This window comes from Pan troglodytes, chromosome 8 (genome assembly GCF_028858775.2).
Source record: "Pan troglodytes isolate AG18354 chromosome 8, NHGRI_mPanTro3-v2.0_pri, whole genome shotgun sequence".
Taxonomy (NCBI): Eukaryota; Metazoa; Chordata; class Mammalia; order Primates; family Hominidae; genus Pan; species Pan troglodytes.
Genome location: NC_072406.2, coordinates 13,165,719 through 13,183,671, shown reverse-complemented (window position 1 = coordinate 13,183,671; position 17,953 = coordinate 13,165,719). Strand labels below are relative to the sequence as shown.

Sequence of the window (17,953 nt, the reverse complement as noted above, 5' to 3'; positions counted from 1 at the left end):
CTTTTCTCCCGATGTTAGTTTTAGAGTAGAAAAATATTGGGGAAATAGGGGCTCGTGGTGCGTAAACTCATCAGACATTTTTTAAAGGACAAATTGCAAGGCGAAAACCAGGAAACTGTTTACTGGCTACATGTATCCCCTAAATCTCCTGCCATCTGACTCTGTTATCATCTCTAGAATGTAGATGATAGACTTGATTTTCTTAAAGCTACGTTGTGAAATGTTTATTGAACTGAAAAACATAATTTTTAGCTTTGTAACTACAAAGTACTATTTGGATACCCTGATATTTTAGTAATGAAAAGGCAAAAATCATATAAAACAATGAAACAATAATTCCAGAAAAGATAAAATACCCCCTTGTCACCACAACCCTCTTCCAGTTTTTGAAAGTATTCAAGCTAGAAGTTAGCTGGGAGAAAAATCAAAGAAGACGTGTCTGCAGGGAGAAGGGTGCTGTCTGATGCCCACTGGGTGCTGATGGTGCCTGGATGAGTGACAGCGGAGAAAACGTCAGCACAACCCTGAGCCAAAGTGGATCCAAAGTGAGCACTTCCCACTGCTCAGAAAAGTCAGACCCAGAGTTCCATAATCCCGCATGTAAGAGAACGCAAGATAAACTGTGTCATTTTATCTAAAAAGAGGGATAAAATTTTGCAATTCTCTAACTACAGAGTAGTTTCGAGATGAAAATCACGTGAACCAGAGCATGAGAGTTAGGTAGCATTTAATAGCAAACCAAGTTTCCTGTTTAATTTCACCCAACCACGTGCGTTTTACAGTGTGTTCTGTTTTGTGGTGAATTAGATGATGAGAAGTTTGTTTTGGCAAACGAGGTGCAGCAGGAAGAGGCAGAGGAGGGGCCTCCCCACGGGGTCCCCCCCCCAGTTCCAGCCCATAACCTCCCCTGGAAATAGAAAGGTGGCCAAGGCTTATGAGAAAGAGTTTGTAAAAAAGTTTATATAGTGTGATCCCGTTTTTGGTAACAAAAAGTTAAGTATCTGTAAATAGTATATTCAGTGCAAAAAAAAAAAAAAAGCTGCACTGCACAGGGTGGGTGAGGCAGTAAAGATGGGCAGCTCACTTTCCATGCTGTGCAGCTTGTAAAATGGGCTGTTTTTAGTGGGCATGCATTGCTCCTGTTAGAGAAAAGGAAGAATATTACATTAAATCAACTCATAACTTAATATATTGGCTGCTTTTACATTGTATCTTTTCCTATTAAAAGTCGCAATCTCAGTTATCTGTTGTGTTTTTGAAAGTCTGTGTCACACTAAACATCAAAAAAGGTATATGCACATTTTTCACTGAATTTCCCCTCGTGGTGCGTGTTTCCTGAAAATATTATTTCTGCTAAAATGAGTTCACAAGCTTAACTGCTCCTGTCCTTTAAAGGGCATTTTTACCAGTACTACGAATTTATTAGTTCATTCTGCTGCTGTGAAAAAGAGTGGCCCAGAGAGGAAAGAAAGCAGAGGAGATGTTCTGTGTTCTGTGTGCGTTGTGTGGCTGCCCCGGCACCTTCATCAGGGCTGATTTACGTCCATGTAAAAGAAAAACCTTTGGCGGTGAATGGTGATTCAAGACCAGAGCAGCTGCCCTGTTTAAAAAAAAAAAAAAAGACACTTCATCGGGGTTCTGGCTGCCAGTTCAGAAGGGAAGACCCCCTCCCCTCCACCCCCCACTCTCAAACAGGCTTCCCGGTAACTTCCCATTTTGTCTGGAACCCGAATGCGTGTTCCCAAAGAAGCAACGTTGTGCAGGTGCTTCGACGCCAGCACGGGGAACGTCGTGTGTAGGATGAGTACCACCTCATTCTTGCTCTGTGCCGGCTCCATCGGGGGCCGAGGTGGGCCTGGGTCCTTCTCTGTGCCGGCTCCGTCGGGGGCCGAGGTGGGCCTGGGTCCTTCTCTGTGCCGGCTCCGTCGGGGGCCGAGGTGGGCCTGGGTCCTTCTCTGTGCCGGCTCTGTCGGAGGCCGAGGTCGGCCTGGGTCCCCATCTCACTGCTCTCGCGCCTGCTTTGTCATGTGGGCAGGGCTTCACCTTGAGGATTCCTCGTCTGTAGATGAGAATCACAGCAGTAGGCACGTCAGAGGTCCGTGTGAGCATTGAGTGGGTTCATACACACACAGAGCTTGAAAGCACATCTGGTACATAGTAAGAATTCAACAAATGTTACCGCCGTTACATGACTACAGGCGTGTTTTGTGTGTGGTCCGTTGCATAGAAATGCTGTGTAAAGATTGCTGGGGAGGAGGGGCCTGCAGCTTAACTCTTTGTTCTCCAAATGTGCTGTTGTTGCTAAGCTGAGAATTACTACATTGGAGATCGCCCGTATAAGATAAAAAAATGAAAGACCTTGTTGACTCACTTGCTTAAGGGATTCAGCAAATGATGAGCGGCACTGAAGCTGTGCAGGTGCAGTGTGGCTCTCTGTTAAGCCCTAGAACTGGAGGCTGTGAGGCTTGTTCACTACTTGATGTGTTTGTTTTGTGTGAATGTCCCAAGCCTGGCCCGGCTCTGCTTGTGGTCAGGAGTAGTAAACGGCAGATGTGTTCATGAAATTTATAGGAGTTGCTGCTTCAAGGTGTTATGCAGGCAAGGCTTATGGAATGTTTTCCAGAGGCTGGAAATGCTATGACAAGTCAGTGGTGCAAATGGTTCAATGGAAGCCATAGTGTACATTCCTCGTGAGGCCACATTGCATGGTCTGGCCTGCTTTTCTCCTTTTTGTTGGTGTGTTTGCATTGTTATAAAGGAGTGTGTGAGACTGGGTAATCTATAAGGAAAAGAGGTTTATTTTGGCTCACAGTTCTGCAGGCTCTAAGAGAAGCATGGCTCCAGCATCTGCTCAGCTCCTGGTGAGGCCTCAGGAAGCTTATGATCATGGCAGAAGGCAAAGTGGGAGCCTGCATGTCACATGGTGAGAGATTGAGCGAGCAAGAGAGAGAGAGAGGAGGTGCCCAGCTCTATTCTAAACAACTAGATCCCACATGAACTCATAGAGTGAGAACTCTTGCGTTACTGCGAGAACAGGCCCACCTGTAGTGTTGGACATCACATTTCAACGTGAGATCTGCAGGCAACAAAACACCCAGACTCTGTTGTCCTTTAGTTTTATTTTGTTTTCCCTTTGCACATCATTGTGGTATTGTATACACAGGTACGTATTTTGCTCCTTCCATGTCTCCAAGAGTGGACTCTGCCTCCTTACATTCCTGGAGATCACTGAGATGGTCCCTCCTGGAATCCATATTCTTCATGAGACACACAAAGCTGCTTGGTCTTGAACACCATTTCACATGGTAACTGAGTTTGGAAGTTGATGAATGGGCGGATACCTTTATTAGCCATTTTTTAATGTACTGATATTGATTATTAAGGTGGATGTTTTTTAAACCCCCTCGAATTCTGCCTATGGGGACTGTTTCTTCCCTTCCTCACCTCATCTACCTACTTGGGATTTTTACTTCTTAGCAAGGTGTTGATGGAGATAAATATCATCTAACTTTCTTAATAATACAGGGAACACAAATTGGACCAACAAATGGTGTTTTACTGAACAAATTGGGAAGCATTTTAAGTGTTGGCAAGAGTGCAGAGATGGGCACTGCTGAGCAGCTTGGCGCTGTGGTCAGATGCACATTTTCTGAAGCCAGCCTAAGATTGGTGTTGGCTCTGCTCCACAGCAGTGGCTTTGGGTAGAACTCAGCCCTCCTTGCCCCTGCCCCTGTCTGCTAAACAGGGAGGGTCATGGTGCTGCACCCATCTCCACAGGGTTGTTGTGCAGAATAGGTCATTAAATATATAACCACAACACCATACAGCCAGTGTGCGGTGCTTTTCTAGTAGATGAGAAAATAATACTCCTGTTCTGTTAGTGGGAATGCAAAGTATGTTATTTTGGGAGGATATTTAGGTCTTCTTAAAAACTTAAGTATATGTGCTTTTTGATTCTCCATTTTCTTTCTAGGTATGTATATCACAGATACATTTCCAGCTGTATAAAAATTGAATGAAAGAAAATATATGATCATATATTCGTATTACTAAACACTGTGTGTAACAAAGCAGCTGAGTTCAGTGGTGCACACACCTACACAGATGCACACCCACACGCAGACACAGGGAAAGATCTGCAGATATGTTTAGTGAAGAGAGTGAGTTTTAGAATGTTGGGGTGATCAGATCCAACACCAGGTTGTTGGGGTGACAAAGTCTGGTGGAGTCAAAGGAATGAGGAAAGACAGTTTGAGAGAGAAATTGGGTCCAGGGGGCTATTGCGAGTATGGAGGCTGCGAAGGCCCTGAGCTCTGGAAGACCAGACTATTTATTGGTGATCAAACAAAGAAACAGGTGTTGAGAATGTGGGGATTGAAAGGGCAAGCGCATGATCTTACAGCTGTGACGGTTTAGCATTTCCTTTGAAGCATGTGGAACATATTCTGCTTGAGATAATGGAGAGCAGGTTGTTTTAACTCAGGATACAATCGATCCTGGGAGAGCAAGGAGCCAGCAAGTCTAGACACATTCCAGAGCCACAAGCCCTGGATTCTATCCAAGCCACAAGGGATTTTCTGCCCTGGGCTTAGTTTATGGTATGTCAGGGTAGCCTTCCACCTTTTAGCACAGAGCTTGGTGTTCCAAAGGCCACAAGGGGTTTTAGACCCTGGACCCCAGACATGTTCCAAGACTCTTAAATTATGTCAGACCTGCAAGCCCTGCCTCACCTTCTCCTGACACTCAGCTTTTCTGCCAACATAGAAGAAGCATCATCTTGATTCTGCTTTTCTTTTAAAAATCAATGTATTGGTATACATACATATTTTATACTTAACTGCATATCTAGGAGTCTAAACTTTGACATAAAAAAATCTGTATATGGTTATTTGTGGGGCATAGGATTGGAGCAGAAACAGGGACTTTGCCTTTTGACTGTGATGTTTGCCTTGTTCATACTAAGAACGTGCTCACGGTGGTTGTGCTGTTTGCTTCTAAGTTTTTGTAAAAAGAAGAGAGCAGTAGACTGATTGACTCAGTGTCCTGGAATCAGAGGCAAAGACCAGGGAGGGGCGGGCACTCAGGTCATCAGGGGCTATGCTCTGGGTCCGAGTCCTGCCGAGCCCCACCACCCACTTGGGCAGTGAAGTCAACCTTTCTTTGCCCGAATCTTCTTATCTGAAAGTGAGGATAATAGCCATAGGCTTATGGTGAGTTTTAAGCGAGTCCCTATGCATGAAAGACTCAGAACCATTTGGCACATGGAGGGTACCACTGGGGCACTGGTTTGCCATCTGGAGGGGGAGGCATCAGCACCACCAGGTCAGAAGTTAAGGGGTGGCCCCAGACACCACGTCTGTGGGGAGGTGGGGCTGTGAGGCTGCCAGTGTGTCAGGAGTACCCGCGCTTCTGTGCCCGCCTGTGTGCCGGGAGCTCCCGTGCTTCTGTGCCCGCCTGTGTGCCGGGAGCACCCGCGCTTCTGTGCCCGCCTGTGTGCCGGGAGCACCCGCGCTTCTGTGCCCACCTGTGTGCCGAGAGCACCCGCGCTTCTGTGCCCGCCTGTGTGCCGGGAGCACCCGCGCTTCTTTGCCCGCCTGTGTGCCGGGAGCACCCGCGCTTCTGTGCCCGCCTGTGTGCCGGGAGCACCCGCGCTTCTGTGCCCGCCTGTGTGCCGGGAGCACCCGCGCTTCTGTGCCCGCCTGTGTGCCGGGAGCACCCGCGCTTCTGTGCCCGCCTGTGTGCCGGGAGCACCCGTGCTTCTGTGCCCGCCTGTGTGTCGGGACCTCCTGCACTTCTGTGCCTGGCTGTATGCCAGTGTCTTGCACATCTGCAAGGAAAGAATCCCGGGGCCGTGCGTTTTCTCCGACTAGCAAGGGAATTTATGAAATATGAATAAATGTACAGTGGCAGGTTAAATTAATGCAAGGTTAACGTTGCTAATATGAACATATTCAGCCTCCTGGAACTATCATTGTATAAGCATAATTGAAAAGTTCTTACAGCAAACACAATTTGTAATCTTAACATATTCAATTATTAAATGTGCAGGTCTTATTTCTCGTTAACTGTGTTTAAACGTAGAAAAGAGGATCTTGGCCAGGCACAGTAGCTCACGCCTGTAATTCCAACACCTTGGGAAGCTAAGGAGGGCGGATCACTCAAGGTCAGGAGTTCGAGGCCAGCCTGGCCCACATGGTGAAACCCTGTCTCTACTAATAGCAAAAAAATTAACTGGCTGTGGTGGCGCGGCGCCTGTAGTCCCAGCTATTCAGGAGGCTGAGGCAGGAGAATGGCTTGAATCCGGGAGGCAGAGGTTGCAGCGAGCCAAGATTGCGCCATTGCACTCCAGCCTGGGTGACAGAGTGAAACTGTGTCTCAAAAAAAGAAAAAAAAGGGGGGGATTTTGTAATTGAGACAACAAAACATACGTGATTGGGCCCTGAGATAACTTTTTCCCTTCCGGCCCCTTGCCCAGCAGGTCAGTGTTCTGAATCTTGGCTAGCCCAGCATTTTGCTTTCATGTGGCTTTTTAAAACAAAAAGAAGTGTACCTTAAATTTTTATCACTAAGATAGTGTACTCGGGCTCTCGTAACAAAGTAGCACACACTGAGTGGTTTAAACAACAGACACTTGGCTCAGTTCTGGAGGCTGGAGTTGGAGACCCCAAGGTGTCACAGGGCTTCGCGTCTGGAGGTGCTGAGGGAACCCATCCCAGGCCTCACCCCGGCCTCCCTCCGGTGCTGCTCAGCTCAGCCCAGGCCTCACCCCAGCCTCCCTCGGGTGCTGCTCTGCTCAGTGATCCACCCCAGGCCTCACCCCAGCCTCCCTCGGGTGCTGCTCATCTCACTGATCCGCCCTGGGCCTCACCCCAGCCTTGGGTGCTCAGCTATCCTGGATGGGTACCTGTCACTCCAGTCTCTGCCTCCATCGTCACGTGAGCTTCTCCCTGTGTCTGGGTCTCTCTCTTCTCTTACAAGGACAGAGTAATTGGATTTAGGGTCCATTCTAACCCAGTATGACCTCATGTTAACCTGGTCATAAGATGGCCCTGGCTTAAGGTGGCTCAACTTCAATTTCCGCCTTTACAATGGGTTTATCAAGTTGTAACCGCATTGTAAGTCCAGGGGCATCTGTCTCTGAACAGGCCCTGCTTCCAAATAAGGTCACAGATAGGAGGGGTGATCTTTTGCGGGGACACGATTCAACCCACAGCAGATGCTAAAGCTCACAGTTGCCTGACTTCCACACTGATCTTTGTAGAGGACTCTTGTAGGGTGAGGGGATGTTGCAGGGTGAGGGGATGGTGTAGGGTGAGGAAATGGTGGCAGGACCACTGACAACACCTGTGTTTTCATTTTGAAGTTTTGATTTGTTTGGGGTCTCTGGGAAGTAGAGGCCAGGAGGATAATGGAAAGCCCAGGGATGTGAGCTCGCCCTATCTAGGTAGTTCCGTGTGGGTTTTCTTATTTGGGGAGACTTTTCTTTTATATCTGCTTAGCTCTATCCTTTTTGATTCTTACATCTAGAATAATTCTGTTTCCAGAGTCTTCCATGCTTTTTTCAATACACCAGTTACTTCATTCAAATGAGATCTCCTTTTCCAAATATTAACTTCTATGTTGTCCCATTTATGTCTTCAGTTTCATTATAAACCATAATATTTTAAAGTTAAACAGCTAACTTACAGTCCAGCTTTTAGGTCTGAAGTGCGTTAAAGATTTATAAACGGAAAATTACAGAAACAATGTGTACCTAAATTGTGGTGACTCACTTAGATAACCATTGAGGAATTGTTAGTTTTCAGGAATGTAATCCGTGATCTTAGATTTTAACTTATTTGTTCGCAAATTCAGTCAGCAGCTATTCATTGCTAGACATTTTCCAGGGCTGGGATGCAGCAGTGAGCAAAACAAACTGGCCGCTCTTGGGAGATTTGGGTCTGAGGGAGGAGGTCGCACAGGTAGTCAGAGGTGTGTGCTGTGGGGTGGGCACACTGGGTGGGGGGTGTTTCCTGAGGGGACAAGAAGTCCCCTGGAGACAGGGAGAGGGCCGTGTGGACGTCTGCTGGAGGAACGTCCTGGGTAGCAGCGAGAACCAGCACAGAAGCCCCAAGGCGGGAGCAAGCTGGGGTGTCCGGCAGAGGAGGTGGGGTGGGCCCCAGAGTGGTGAACGTGTGTGCAGTGGTCTTCTGAAAACTGCCTTATGCGGACCCCTCTTCTCCTGACCCACAGTGCATTCTACAGCTTGCCTGCCACCCAAATAGTTTTCCTTAGAACTTGGCAGCCACAATGGCACAGCGTAAATCTTATTTTAGATCCTTATAAAATTGGGCATACGCCCAGGTAGTCTGCATCTGAATTGAGGCTGGACAGTCAGGATTTCCATCATTGCTGTTCAGTGGTTTTGTCTGCATTCTTGGAGTGGATGCACCACCTTCCAGACATTTGCAAAACTAGAAGAGCAGACCGTGCAGTGAGCAGGAGCCGGGAGGAGAGAGCGAGCCGGTCTATGCAGGGCCGGGAGGGAGGAGAGAGAGAGCTGGTCTGTGCAGGGCTGGGAGGAGAGAGAGCTGGTCTGTGCAGGGCTGGGAGGAGAGAGAGCTGGTCTGTGCAGGGCCTGCATAGAGGGGGCAGGAGAGGAGCTGCGTTGGTAGTTTACGGGTGTTCTTGGGATTCCCTGGGAATGTAGAGGCGGAAGCAGTAGGCTCGCTGCCAGCTGTTCATAAACAGAACGAGCATCCCCTAATGCGGCCACATGGGCAGCCAGCACTGTGCCTGGGGTGCCAGCACTGTGCCCAGAGGTGCCCAGCCTGCTGCATGTGTGCTGACTGCACATCTGTGATTGTGATGGCTTATCTGCTCCTGCATATTCAAGTTAAAAACTGTCATTACAGGCCCACGGATGACAGTAACCAGCCCCCGGGCCGGGGTGTCCTCTCCATGCATGGGCTGACCTACGGGGTCATTCGTGTGGACTCGGAAGAGAAGCTCTCCGTGCTCACCGTGCAGGATGTCGGCCTCGTGATGCCTGGAGGTGAGTGTGGGTCGCGAGCCGCACAGATTAACCAGTTATTAAATGCTTTTCTAACACATGTCACCAAAGCCTGCGTTCCCGCGGTGTGCCCTTGGGCTGAGAGCCTCACTCCCAGTCTTCTGAAGTCTTTGTTAGGCTTCAAACATTTGAGGTAGTGTTCCCTCTCCTGGTAGACGATCAAGAAGATGGGGAAGGGCAGCTTTGCACACTGGGACCTCAGGCTGCTCTTCCCTGGAAGGCTTCGGGGCCAATGCAGGGTCCACACTGGTGCCTGGGCAGCTTCCCTTCCCTCCCCCAGAGGACGTGCCCATCCGTCACCCTAAGGCACTAGCCAGAGTGGGAACAGCCAAGCTCGGCTTCCGCCAAGGCAGACACGTGTGAAAATCAAGGAATGTGAGTTTGTGTGACCATGAAACGTGTTTTCAGCAGTAGAGACCTTTTTCCAAGTCTCAGAAGCCTTTTCCACAGATGCATGAGGAAGCGCCCAGCTGCAGGGCCCACCGTGCCTCCCCACCAGCCCCACGAGGAGCGCCCAGGCACCTCCCAGGAGCCACTTTACCATTCTCAGGGTGCACACGTCTGGCGCTCAACTCATGGGGTCACAGGCAGCATCAGCCCCTGGCTGTTTGGCCCGAAAGGAAACCTGTCTCTTTTCTCAGCTGGGGACCCTGGAGCCTGTGTCTCCTGCTGAGCCCTCCAGGCATGGGGTGTGGGCTCAAGCCCAGCAGGGTAGCCATGCCTGTGCGAGCAGTGCTGCTGCCTTCAGCAGCAGGTGCAGGGCGCCAGGTCAGGTGGGCCTCAGCAGGGACCCTCGCCCCATGGAGTCTCACAGAGGCAGACCCCTCATGCCCTTTCATGGTGAGCTGTGCTAGGGCCAGGCATTCCAGAAGCTGTCTTGCCTTTCTGTTCGGCCTGTTTGGCATAAAAGAAATGAAGGCAGCCCGTGGCTTCCCTCCTCCTCACTACTCCCTGATTCCCTGCGGACGCCCTCCAGCATCCCCGCAGCTGTGCCTCTGCCTGCAGCCCTCTAGCCCCTGTGTCCAGCCCACTCCCTGCCTCCCAGCTGTGGCCAGGGCCCCTGGCTCCATTTCTTTAATATTTAATTTTCAAATAAATGGAGCTGCATGGTGAAATCTTCAAAAGGTTCTGAAGGACACAATGAAAATGCTCTTTTGTGACTGTGAGAACAACCGCGAGCTTCCCAGACCCCCTGTCAGAGGCACCTGGGGCTGTGGAACAGTGAGAGCAACCCCGGGCTTCCCAGACCCCCTGTCAGAGGCACCTGGGGCTGTGGAACAGAAGCCTGCACCCCCACCCCATGTGTGTTGTCTGCCCTGGGTTCTGGGGTTTTCTCACGTCATGATGGAGTACTGCGTACATACGTATGTTTTATCTTAAGGGTCCTTTGTCAGCGCGTAACGAGCTCCGCGGTGTTCTCAAGGCAGCACAGTGCTACCTTGTGGGAGCACTAAGTTTATTTGAGCCCCCCCGTTTGGTGATTTTCCCTCTTTTGCTGCTGCAGTGAGTGACCCCCTCGTGTCTAATGGAAACAGTTCTGGAAGTGGGAGTTCTGTTTCAAAGAGAACTGCCGATGTAATTTTTATGATTGTCTTTTCGAAGGTTGTGAAGCTATACCCTGCCGAGCGGTAAACAGCAGCACTTCTTTCTCCACTCCCTTACCCACCGTATTACCTGACTTTTGTTTTTACCAATTTGATGGGTGAAGAATCTTTCGGTGTAAATTTAATGTGAACTTTTTTTTTTTTTTTTTTTTGAGACGGAGTCTCGCTGTCGCCCAGGCTGGAGTGCAGTGGTGCGATCTCGGTTCACTGCAGGCTCTGCCCCCCAGGGTTCATGCCATTCTCCTGCCTCAGCCTCCCAAGTAGCAGGGACTACAGGCGTCCGCCACCACGCCCGGCTACTTTTTTGTATTTTTAGTAGAGATGGGGTTTCACCGTGTTAGCCAGGATGGTCTCGATCTCCTGACCTTGTGATCTGCCCACCTCGGCCTCCCAAAGTACTGGGATTACAGGCGTGAGCCACCGCGTCCGGCCTTAATGTGAATTTTTCTTCCTGTGAGTTTAACTTATGTTTCCACTGTTCTGTACTCCAGCCCAGCGGGTGCCGGCTGTTTTAGGCTCTTTCTAAACAGCTCAGCTGTCACTAATGCACACTCCACCCTTCTGAAGCCTGAGGCTCTTGGCTCCCTAATCAGATTTGTGGATTGCAGTTGGGGGTTATGTAGGATGTTGTTGTTGGGCAAAGCATGAAAGTGTTGGTGGCACAGACCAGTGAGAACTTATCAGCATTGAACCGTGTGCGAAGCGCTCCAGTGGTGTTCTCGGAAGGACTCACCTTGCACGGAGTGTGAAATCGAAGATTCAGATTTCCATAAGACATTAGAGGCTTGATTTGCAGAGGTCAAGTTGCACCACGTTGCTGATGTCTGTGTGGCAGGTGGCCCTGATGTTGGTTCTGAGGTTCCTCCCCATATCTAAATGGCAGATGATGTCACGCCCCTAAATACAACTTGCGCATTAACATTAAAGCAATTGAAATATTTATTGATGTTTCAACTATGAAATTTGACATGTTGCTGCAACAGGAAAAATCATGGCTCTTTAGGGAAAATGAGTGCCTGGCTGACTACCATCCGTGCAGTTTTGCTCCAGACCCCATTCCTGTTCACTGGTGTCCTCGTTCATATTCGCATCTTCCCTGTTTCCTTTATTCTCCCCACCTGCCCCCTCTCACACTGCATGTGCTTTCCTGTTTGCTCTTAGCCATCATGTGTTCAGTGAAGCCAGACGGGGTTCCTCAGCTGTGCAGAACGGATGAGATCGGGGAGCTGTGTGTGTGTGCAGTTGCGACGGGCACGTCCTACTATGGCCTCTCCGGCATGACCAAGAACACCTTTGAGGTAGGTGGAGGAGAGTCTTACCATGGGCACCATCTGTGGCTCCGTCTCCAAAGAGCCCTTGCCAGGTGCATAGTGATAGACGTGGAATGTAAGATCCATTTTAGCAAGATGTGTTTATATGAATGAAAACGATGGCACTTTACCACTTTTTATCGCTTTTGATAAATTTGTTTTATCAGCATTGTTCTGACCTTATAACCAGTGTTTAAAAGAATAAGCATGCTTTAAAAAGGATCCTTTTTGTTACTTTTCTCACTTTTACTGTGAAAAGTGGATCATTAGGGAACGTGCACTTGTGTGCTTGAAGGGCCTTGCCTGGGGAAGCCAAGTGGAGCCCCTTTACAGCCCCTTGGCCTGGGCTAGACGTGGCCAGGTATGAACCCTCGCCTGGGGAAGCCAACTAGAGCCCCTTTACGGCTCCTCGGCCTGGGCTAGACGTGGCCAGGTATGAACCTGTGAGAACTCGAGCACACGTGTATGTAACGATCTCAGTGGCACAAGCAAGTATGCATGTGGTGTACACAGATGCGTGTGTAATGTGCGTGCATGGGGTGTGTGCACAGATGTGCTGTGTAATGAAGGGCTCAGACACACGTTCAGTGCTGCAACTCAGAACTCTTATCTTTTTACCAAGTAGGTCCTGGCCTTAGAAGTAGCACAACATTTAAGTTATATGTAAGAAAATATAAAATGTTTGGGGATACATTTCCTAAATGTTTAGAACTTTTGGTTGTTGTTGAGACAGGGTCTTGCTCTGTCACTCAGGCTGGAGGGCAGTGGCACGTTCACAGCTCGCTGCAGCTTCAAACTCCTGGGCTCAAGCCATCTTCCTGCCTCAGCCTCTGAGTCACTGGGAGTACAGGCGTGTGCCACCACACCTGAATAATTAAAAAAAAAATTCTTGTGTACATATGGGGTCTCATGCTGTTGTCCAGGCTGATCTCAAACTCCTGGCCTCAAGCAATCCTCCCATCTTAGCTTCCTAAAGTGCCGGGATTACAGGCATGAGCCACTGTTGCTGGTCTAAATGTTGAGAACTTTGGATGTGGCTGAACAGATGTTACAGTACCTGTCTATGATAGCTTTCTTGAGTGTGAATTCAACTTTCTAAAATATCCCTGGAAACTGAGCTAGATACAAATCTAAATAAAAACTCCATCTCCGTTCCTCTGATTTACCTGCAAGGGTGGAGGGAAAAAAGAGGTTTAGAGTTTGAACTGATTTGATTTGCTTCCTTAATATTTTCCTTTTCAGCATACTTCCAACAAGGGCAAATAACATTTTATGAATGAATAGAGATTACTTTAAAACTAACATACGTTGTTTAAAATGTACCTTGACTCTTCACTCGTCTTTTACATTGTGGTTTTGTAAACCAAGTGATCAGTTATTGCTGATTGGCCTCCTGTGAGACTTCTGGGTGTTATCTGTTCAGGGTTCAGAGGCAGGAGGCTCCAGCAGGTGAGTGGAGGTGCAGGAACGGATGGGGTCCTGCTGAGGTGGGCAGGAAGTGCTTTTCTGCCTCGAAGACTGTTGGCCACCAGTGGTCACTGTGACCTCGGCCCTAGGGCAGGGTTGCTGGGGTGAAAGGCAGAGCTTAAGCAAAGCAGGTGCCGTGCTCGCAGGAGTAGCGGCGAGGATTAAAACCAGCTGACCACATGAACAGTGGCCTGATGGATGCTGTTTCCCCCAGGTGTTTCCCATGACAAGTTCCGGGGCTCCGATCAGTGAATACCCATTCATAAGGACAGGCTTGCTGGGGTTCGTGGGCCCCGGAGGCCTCGTCTTCGTGGTGGGCAAGATGGATGGCCTCATGGTGGTCAGCGGGCGCAGGCACAACGCCGACGACATCGTGGCCACCGCGCTGGCCGTAGAACCCATGAAGTTTGTCTACCGGGGAAGGTCAGTGGCGTTCTGCAAATCAAGCATATGGTTTCTGGTCGGCCATATTTTTTACGTGGTTTTGAAGGGTTGAAAGTTGCACAGATTCCTTAAATGTATTGTGTCTCCATTTCCTCTTCCATGTTATTGAAGCAACTGGACTCTGACCTCTGAGATTTAATCCAGTTCTGAATGTCCAAGATTTTATAGAAATTCCCTGAGCTCCATAAATATATTTCCACTGAACTTCCCCTCTAAGTATAATAGAAATATGCATTAGAAAACTTATTTCTGATAAATAACTGCACAAATTAAAGATCCAGGTATCCATCGTGGAGCGGGTTGGAGAGACCCAAGGACAATGGTTCAGTCACAGACTTGCGTGAGCGCAGACGCTCGCCACCTCCCTGCTCTACCAGTTTTCTTCTTCCCTGCCTTGCCTGGTGCACAGTGGAGGCTGCGTGATGAAATAAGTTGCCACGGTTCCTGAGTTTTTGCCAATCTGGAGGAAGTCATAAAGTGTTTTAGAGCCTTTTTTCAGTTTGGAAGCTGATGGGAGCAGGAAGTAGATACCTGGATATGATGTTGCCGCCTTTGAATTATCTTTAAAGCTACAATCTCTTTTACTGGAGGTGACTGTGCTGTGCTGACGGTATAAGGCACATACACTTAGCAGAAAATCACTAGTTCTGAAACGGCAAATTTCTACTGATTTGGAGACCATTAACTTCACAGGTGCAAACTCGAGCTGTGAAGGGTGTGACTCTCTAAATTTCAGCAGGTCTGATCATTGCGCATTTGCCCCTCTGTACCGAAAGGCGTAACCTGGTCACCAGAGCCTGCGGGTGCTGTGTGTGGCCTCCGTGGGGATCAGGGTGACCTTGCCTCAGCAGCATCCCTGGGTGCCTCCCACAGTTCTTCCCGTACTGATGAGTGTGGGGAAATTCGGAAGTACAGCGGCCGTTTTGAAGTCGTAGTTGGAGCTGTGTCACTCACTAGTGATGGTTATGGAGCCCCTGATGGCGGAGGGAGGGCTGCATGAGCGTCCCCGGCGCATGCTCACCATGCTCCTGTGTCCCCGCAGGATAGCCGTGTTCTCGGTGACTGTGCTGCACGACGAGAGGATCGTGATCGTGGCTGAGCAGAGGCCTGACTCCACGGAAGAGGACAGTTTCCAGTGGATGAGCCGTGTGCTGCAGGTTGCCCTCCCTCGCCCTGGGCACTGGTCCCCTGTGTCTTGTTTCTGGCCTCCTTACTTCATTCAGATCATGGCGTGACCAGCTGTGGCTTTGCCTATGGGGTGGCCCTTTTTCCCTTCCCTTCATTTGATCAGGAACTACATCAAGTGTCCAGAAACTAGCTCAGCAGATTGAGGGTGTAGGGACCAGGAATTTGCACAGCTGGTTCCTACCGGACACCTTGGGGAGGTCAAAGTAAGCTTTTTGTTTGATCTTGAGAACATGTTATCTTTTCTCCAAAGTTCCTTTTTTTACTGTGTATGGTCTTCCACAAGCCCTGGGTAACATTATTCAGCTTTGGTGAGTTTAGTAGGAAAATCCTTTCTCTTACCTTGGCATTTTTATGCTGGGAACAGTGCTTATACTGCACAGACATCTGTGTATTGTGGATCATATTTTGCATAATATAAATACGTACTGTTTATACTTCCTCTTATAACATGATTTCTTCTTTATTAACTTTCTAGGCGATTGACAGTATACATCAAGTTGGAGTTTATTGCCTGGCCTTGGTGCCAGCAAACACCCTCCCCAAAACCCCGCTTGGTGGGATCCATTTATCAGAAACAAAACAGCTTTTTCTGGAGGGCTCTCTGCACCCCTGCAATGTCCTAATGTGCCCCCACACCTGCGTCACAAACTTGCCTAAGCCTCGACAGAAGCAGCCAGGTATGTGCACCACTTGGGCAGCTTGTGAGGTGCGGGAGTTCCTTTGGGGCTGCACAGCACTGGGAGGTGCGGGAGTTCACCCAGGGCTGCTTGCAGGAAGCTGATGCTTGCGGGAAAGAAGTGGTTACCCCAAGAAAATAGAATGGGTGGGGGCAACTTGGATTCTGGTCTTCTGGCTGTAAATGCCTTGCTTTTATTCTCTGTAGGCTCAGGGGTGTTAGTGTGGTCGTCAGCACGTAACTTACTGGCTCTGTTCTCCCGTTGCAAAAGCTCATTCTCCTGAAGGACACGGCCATGGTGCTCTCACTTTCTAAGCACATTGGGTTCACATGTATGGTTGCTCTTTCATTTCTGACCTACTTCTAATTTTTTTCTTATGTTGTAGATTTCCTTAAATATTCCTCCTCCATTTCTTTTTATTTTCCCCCATACCATTGTTCTCATGGTCTCTGGTTTTTATGATTGGCACAGTTTGTTTCCCCCCACACGGTTGTTCTTGCGGTCCCTGGTTTTTATGATTGGCACAGTTTGTTTCCGCCCCCTCCCACACACGGTTGTTCTCACGGTCTCTGGTTTTTATGATTGACAGTTTTTTTTCTTCCAAACCGTTTTTCTCGCAGTCCCTGGTTTTTATGGTTGGCACGGGGAATGTGCAGTTGCAGGGAACAGTATCCATTTCACTACATTCTGTGGGTGCGTGGCCTTCTGTTGGGAGCCGCTCAAGCCATGGGCATCGTCCCTCAGGGAGTGCTCTGAAAGGGTGGAAAACGCTGCCTCTGTCTGCCGCCTCGGGACGTAAACAGCCTTGTGAAGGACACGGAGGCAGTTGCTCTCCCCAGGCTGTTTCTATAGTATGAAGATTTATAACGGTGTCAGCGCTCTCCAGGGTATCCTCATTGTAAACTCTGAAGTGACCTGATCCTCTCTCCCCACTGTTTGATTGTCAGACACTCTCAACCCAGCAACCCCAGTGACCCACAGTCCCAGCTGGGAAGTAGTTCAGTAGCTGGTGGAGACAGGGTTCAGACAAGTGTTTATGGAAGGAGGAGGATCCTTTGCAAATACAAAGCTGTGATGAGTCTATAGCTACAGGGCTCGGCTCACCTGAGCCAAATATCGAGAAGCCCAGTGACCGGGAAAACCCAGGAGAGAGAGAGCAGCCAGCAGCCTCACGCCGAGGTCAGGAAAACCCAGTGGGGAGACAGAGCCAGCAACCTCACACTGCGGTCAGGAGCCCTGCAGAAAGCCCTCTTCCATAGGAGTTTAGCTGGGGAATAGTGGCCCAGGAGATTGGAAATCTTTTTACTCTAATAATGTACTTCATTAAATGAAGCTTCATGTGATTGATAACTTGAAAGAAAGAAAATAATATATATATATTTAGTGTCTCATCTGTTTTTGCTAAACTGAGAGGTTATGTAATTTTGTGTCTCTAAAAAGCTTTTTAACAAATATTAACTGGCAGAGCTGAGGCCCTACGTCTCTGCTGAGGGCCTGATGCGCAGCTTAGCAGACATCCCCTGCCCTGGGGCCCCAGCTTCGAACCACAGAGAAGGGAATTGGGCTGGATGATTTCTAAGGCCCCTTCGAATAAACATTTAAAATGACCCTGACAGATGAGTAGCCATTATTGGAAGCCAAAGCAAACATTCCTTGAGGCCATTTGTGGGTGACGGTGTTCTGAGATGCTGGAAACAGAGACAGCCTATTGGCAACCAAATTGCCTTTCTTACTGCATGAATTCATATTTACTCAGTTAATGGCACCGTGTACCCTCAGATTATCTTATTTGAGCACAAAAGTATTAAGAGACCTTTAACTCAGCAGCTGAGCTGGCAAAAATATTACAGAGTTACAAAACAAGGTACAATTCCACAGCTTTAAAGGTCCCTGGGAATATTGCCCCCGAATAGCAGGAGGAGTCTGCTGAGGCCAGAGCCTGGCACCTGGGAAGGGCTTGCCTCCCACTTGGGATTTGTGTGTCTCGCTGCTGTCTTTGAGATGAAACTCCCGCCCTGTACCCTGAGCGAATTCGCGAAGCATTGCATGGTAGGATATTTGATAATACCAGCGATGCGGCTGCTGACTTGCAGATGGGTGAATCCATTAATGGGAGCGGGAAGAGAGAAGAGACATGAGCCTCAAATACACACGTTTTGGGATTCCTCTCAACTCTGTAGCTTAAATGGCGAGGCTGTGATATACCCTGGG

At 48.9% G+C, this 17,953-nt stretch overlaps 1 protein-coding gene across 9 annotated transcripts in view; it reads left to right on the top strand.

Moving 5' to 3' along the window:
• DIP2C (disco interacting protein 2 homolog C) overlaps positions 1-17,953 on the top strand; it is a 436,795-nt gene that overhangs the window by 333,927 nt on the left and 84,915 nt on the right. For all 9 annotated transcript variants that reach the window (XR_010146752.1, XM_016962526.4, XM_016962527.4 and 6 more), the window contains 5 exons: positions 8,895-9,034; positions 11,818-11,954; positions 13,648-13,856; positions 14,920-15,034; positions 15,541-15,742. Coding sequence is in view for 8 of the 9 variants with exons in the window: in XM_016962526.4 (XP_016818015.1) it covers positions 8,895-9,034; positions 11,818-11,954; positions 13,648-13,856; positions 14,920-15,034; positions 15,541-15,742 (803 nt within the window). In the remaining variant the exon portion in view is untranslated. The remainder of the gene's footprint in view (positions 1-8,894; positions 9,035-11,817; positions 11,955-13,647; positions 13,857-14,919; positions 15,035-15,540; positions 15,743-17,953) is intronic.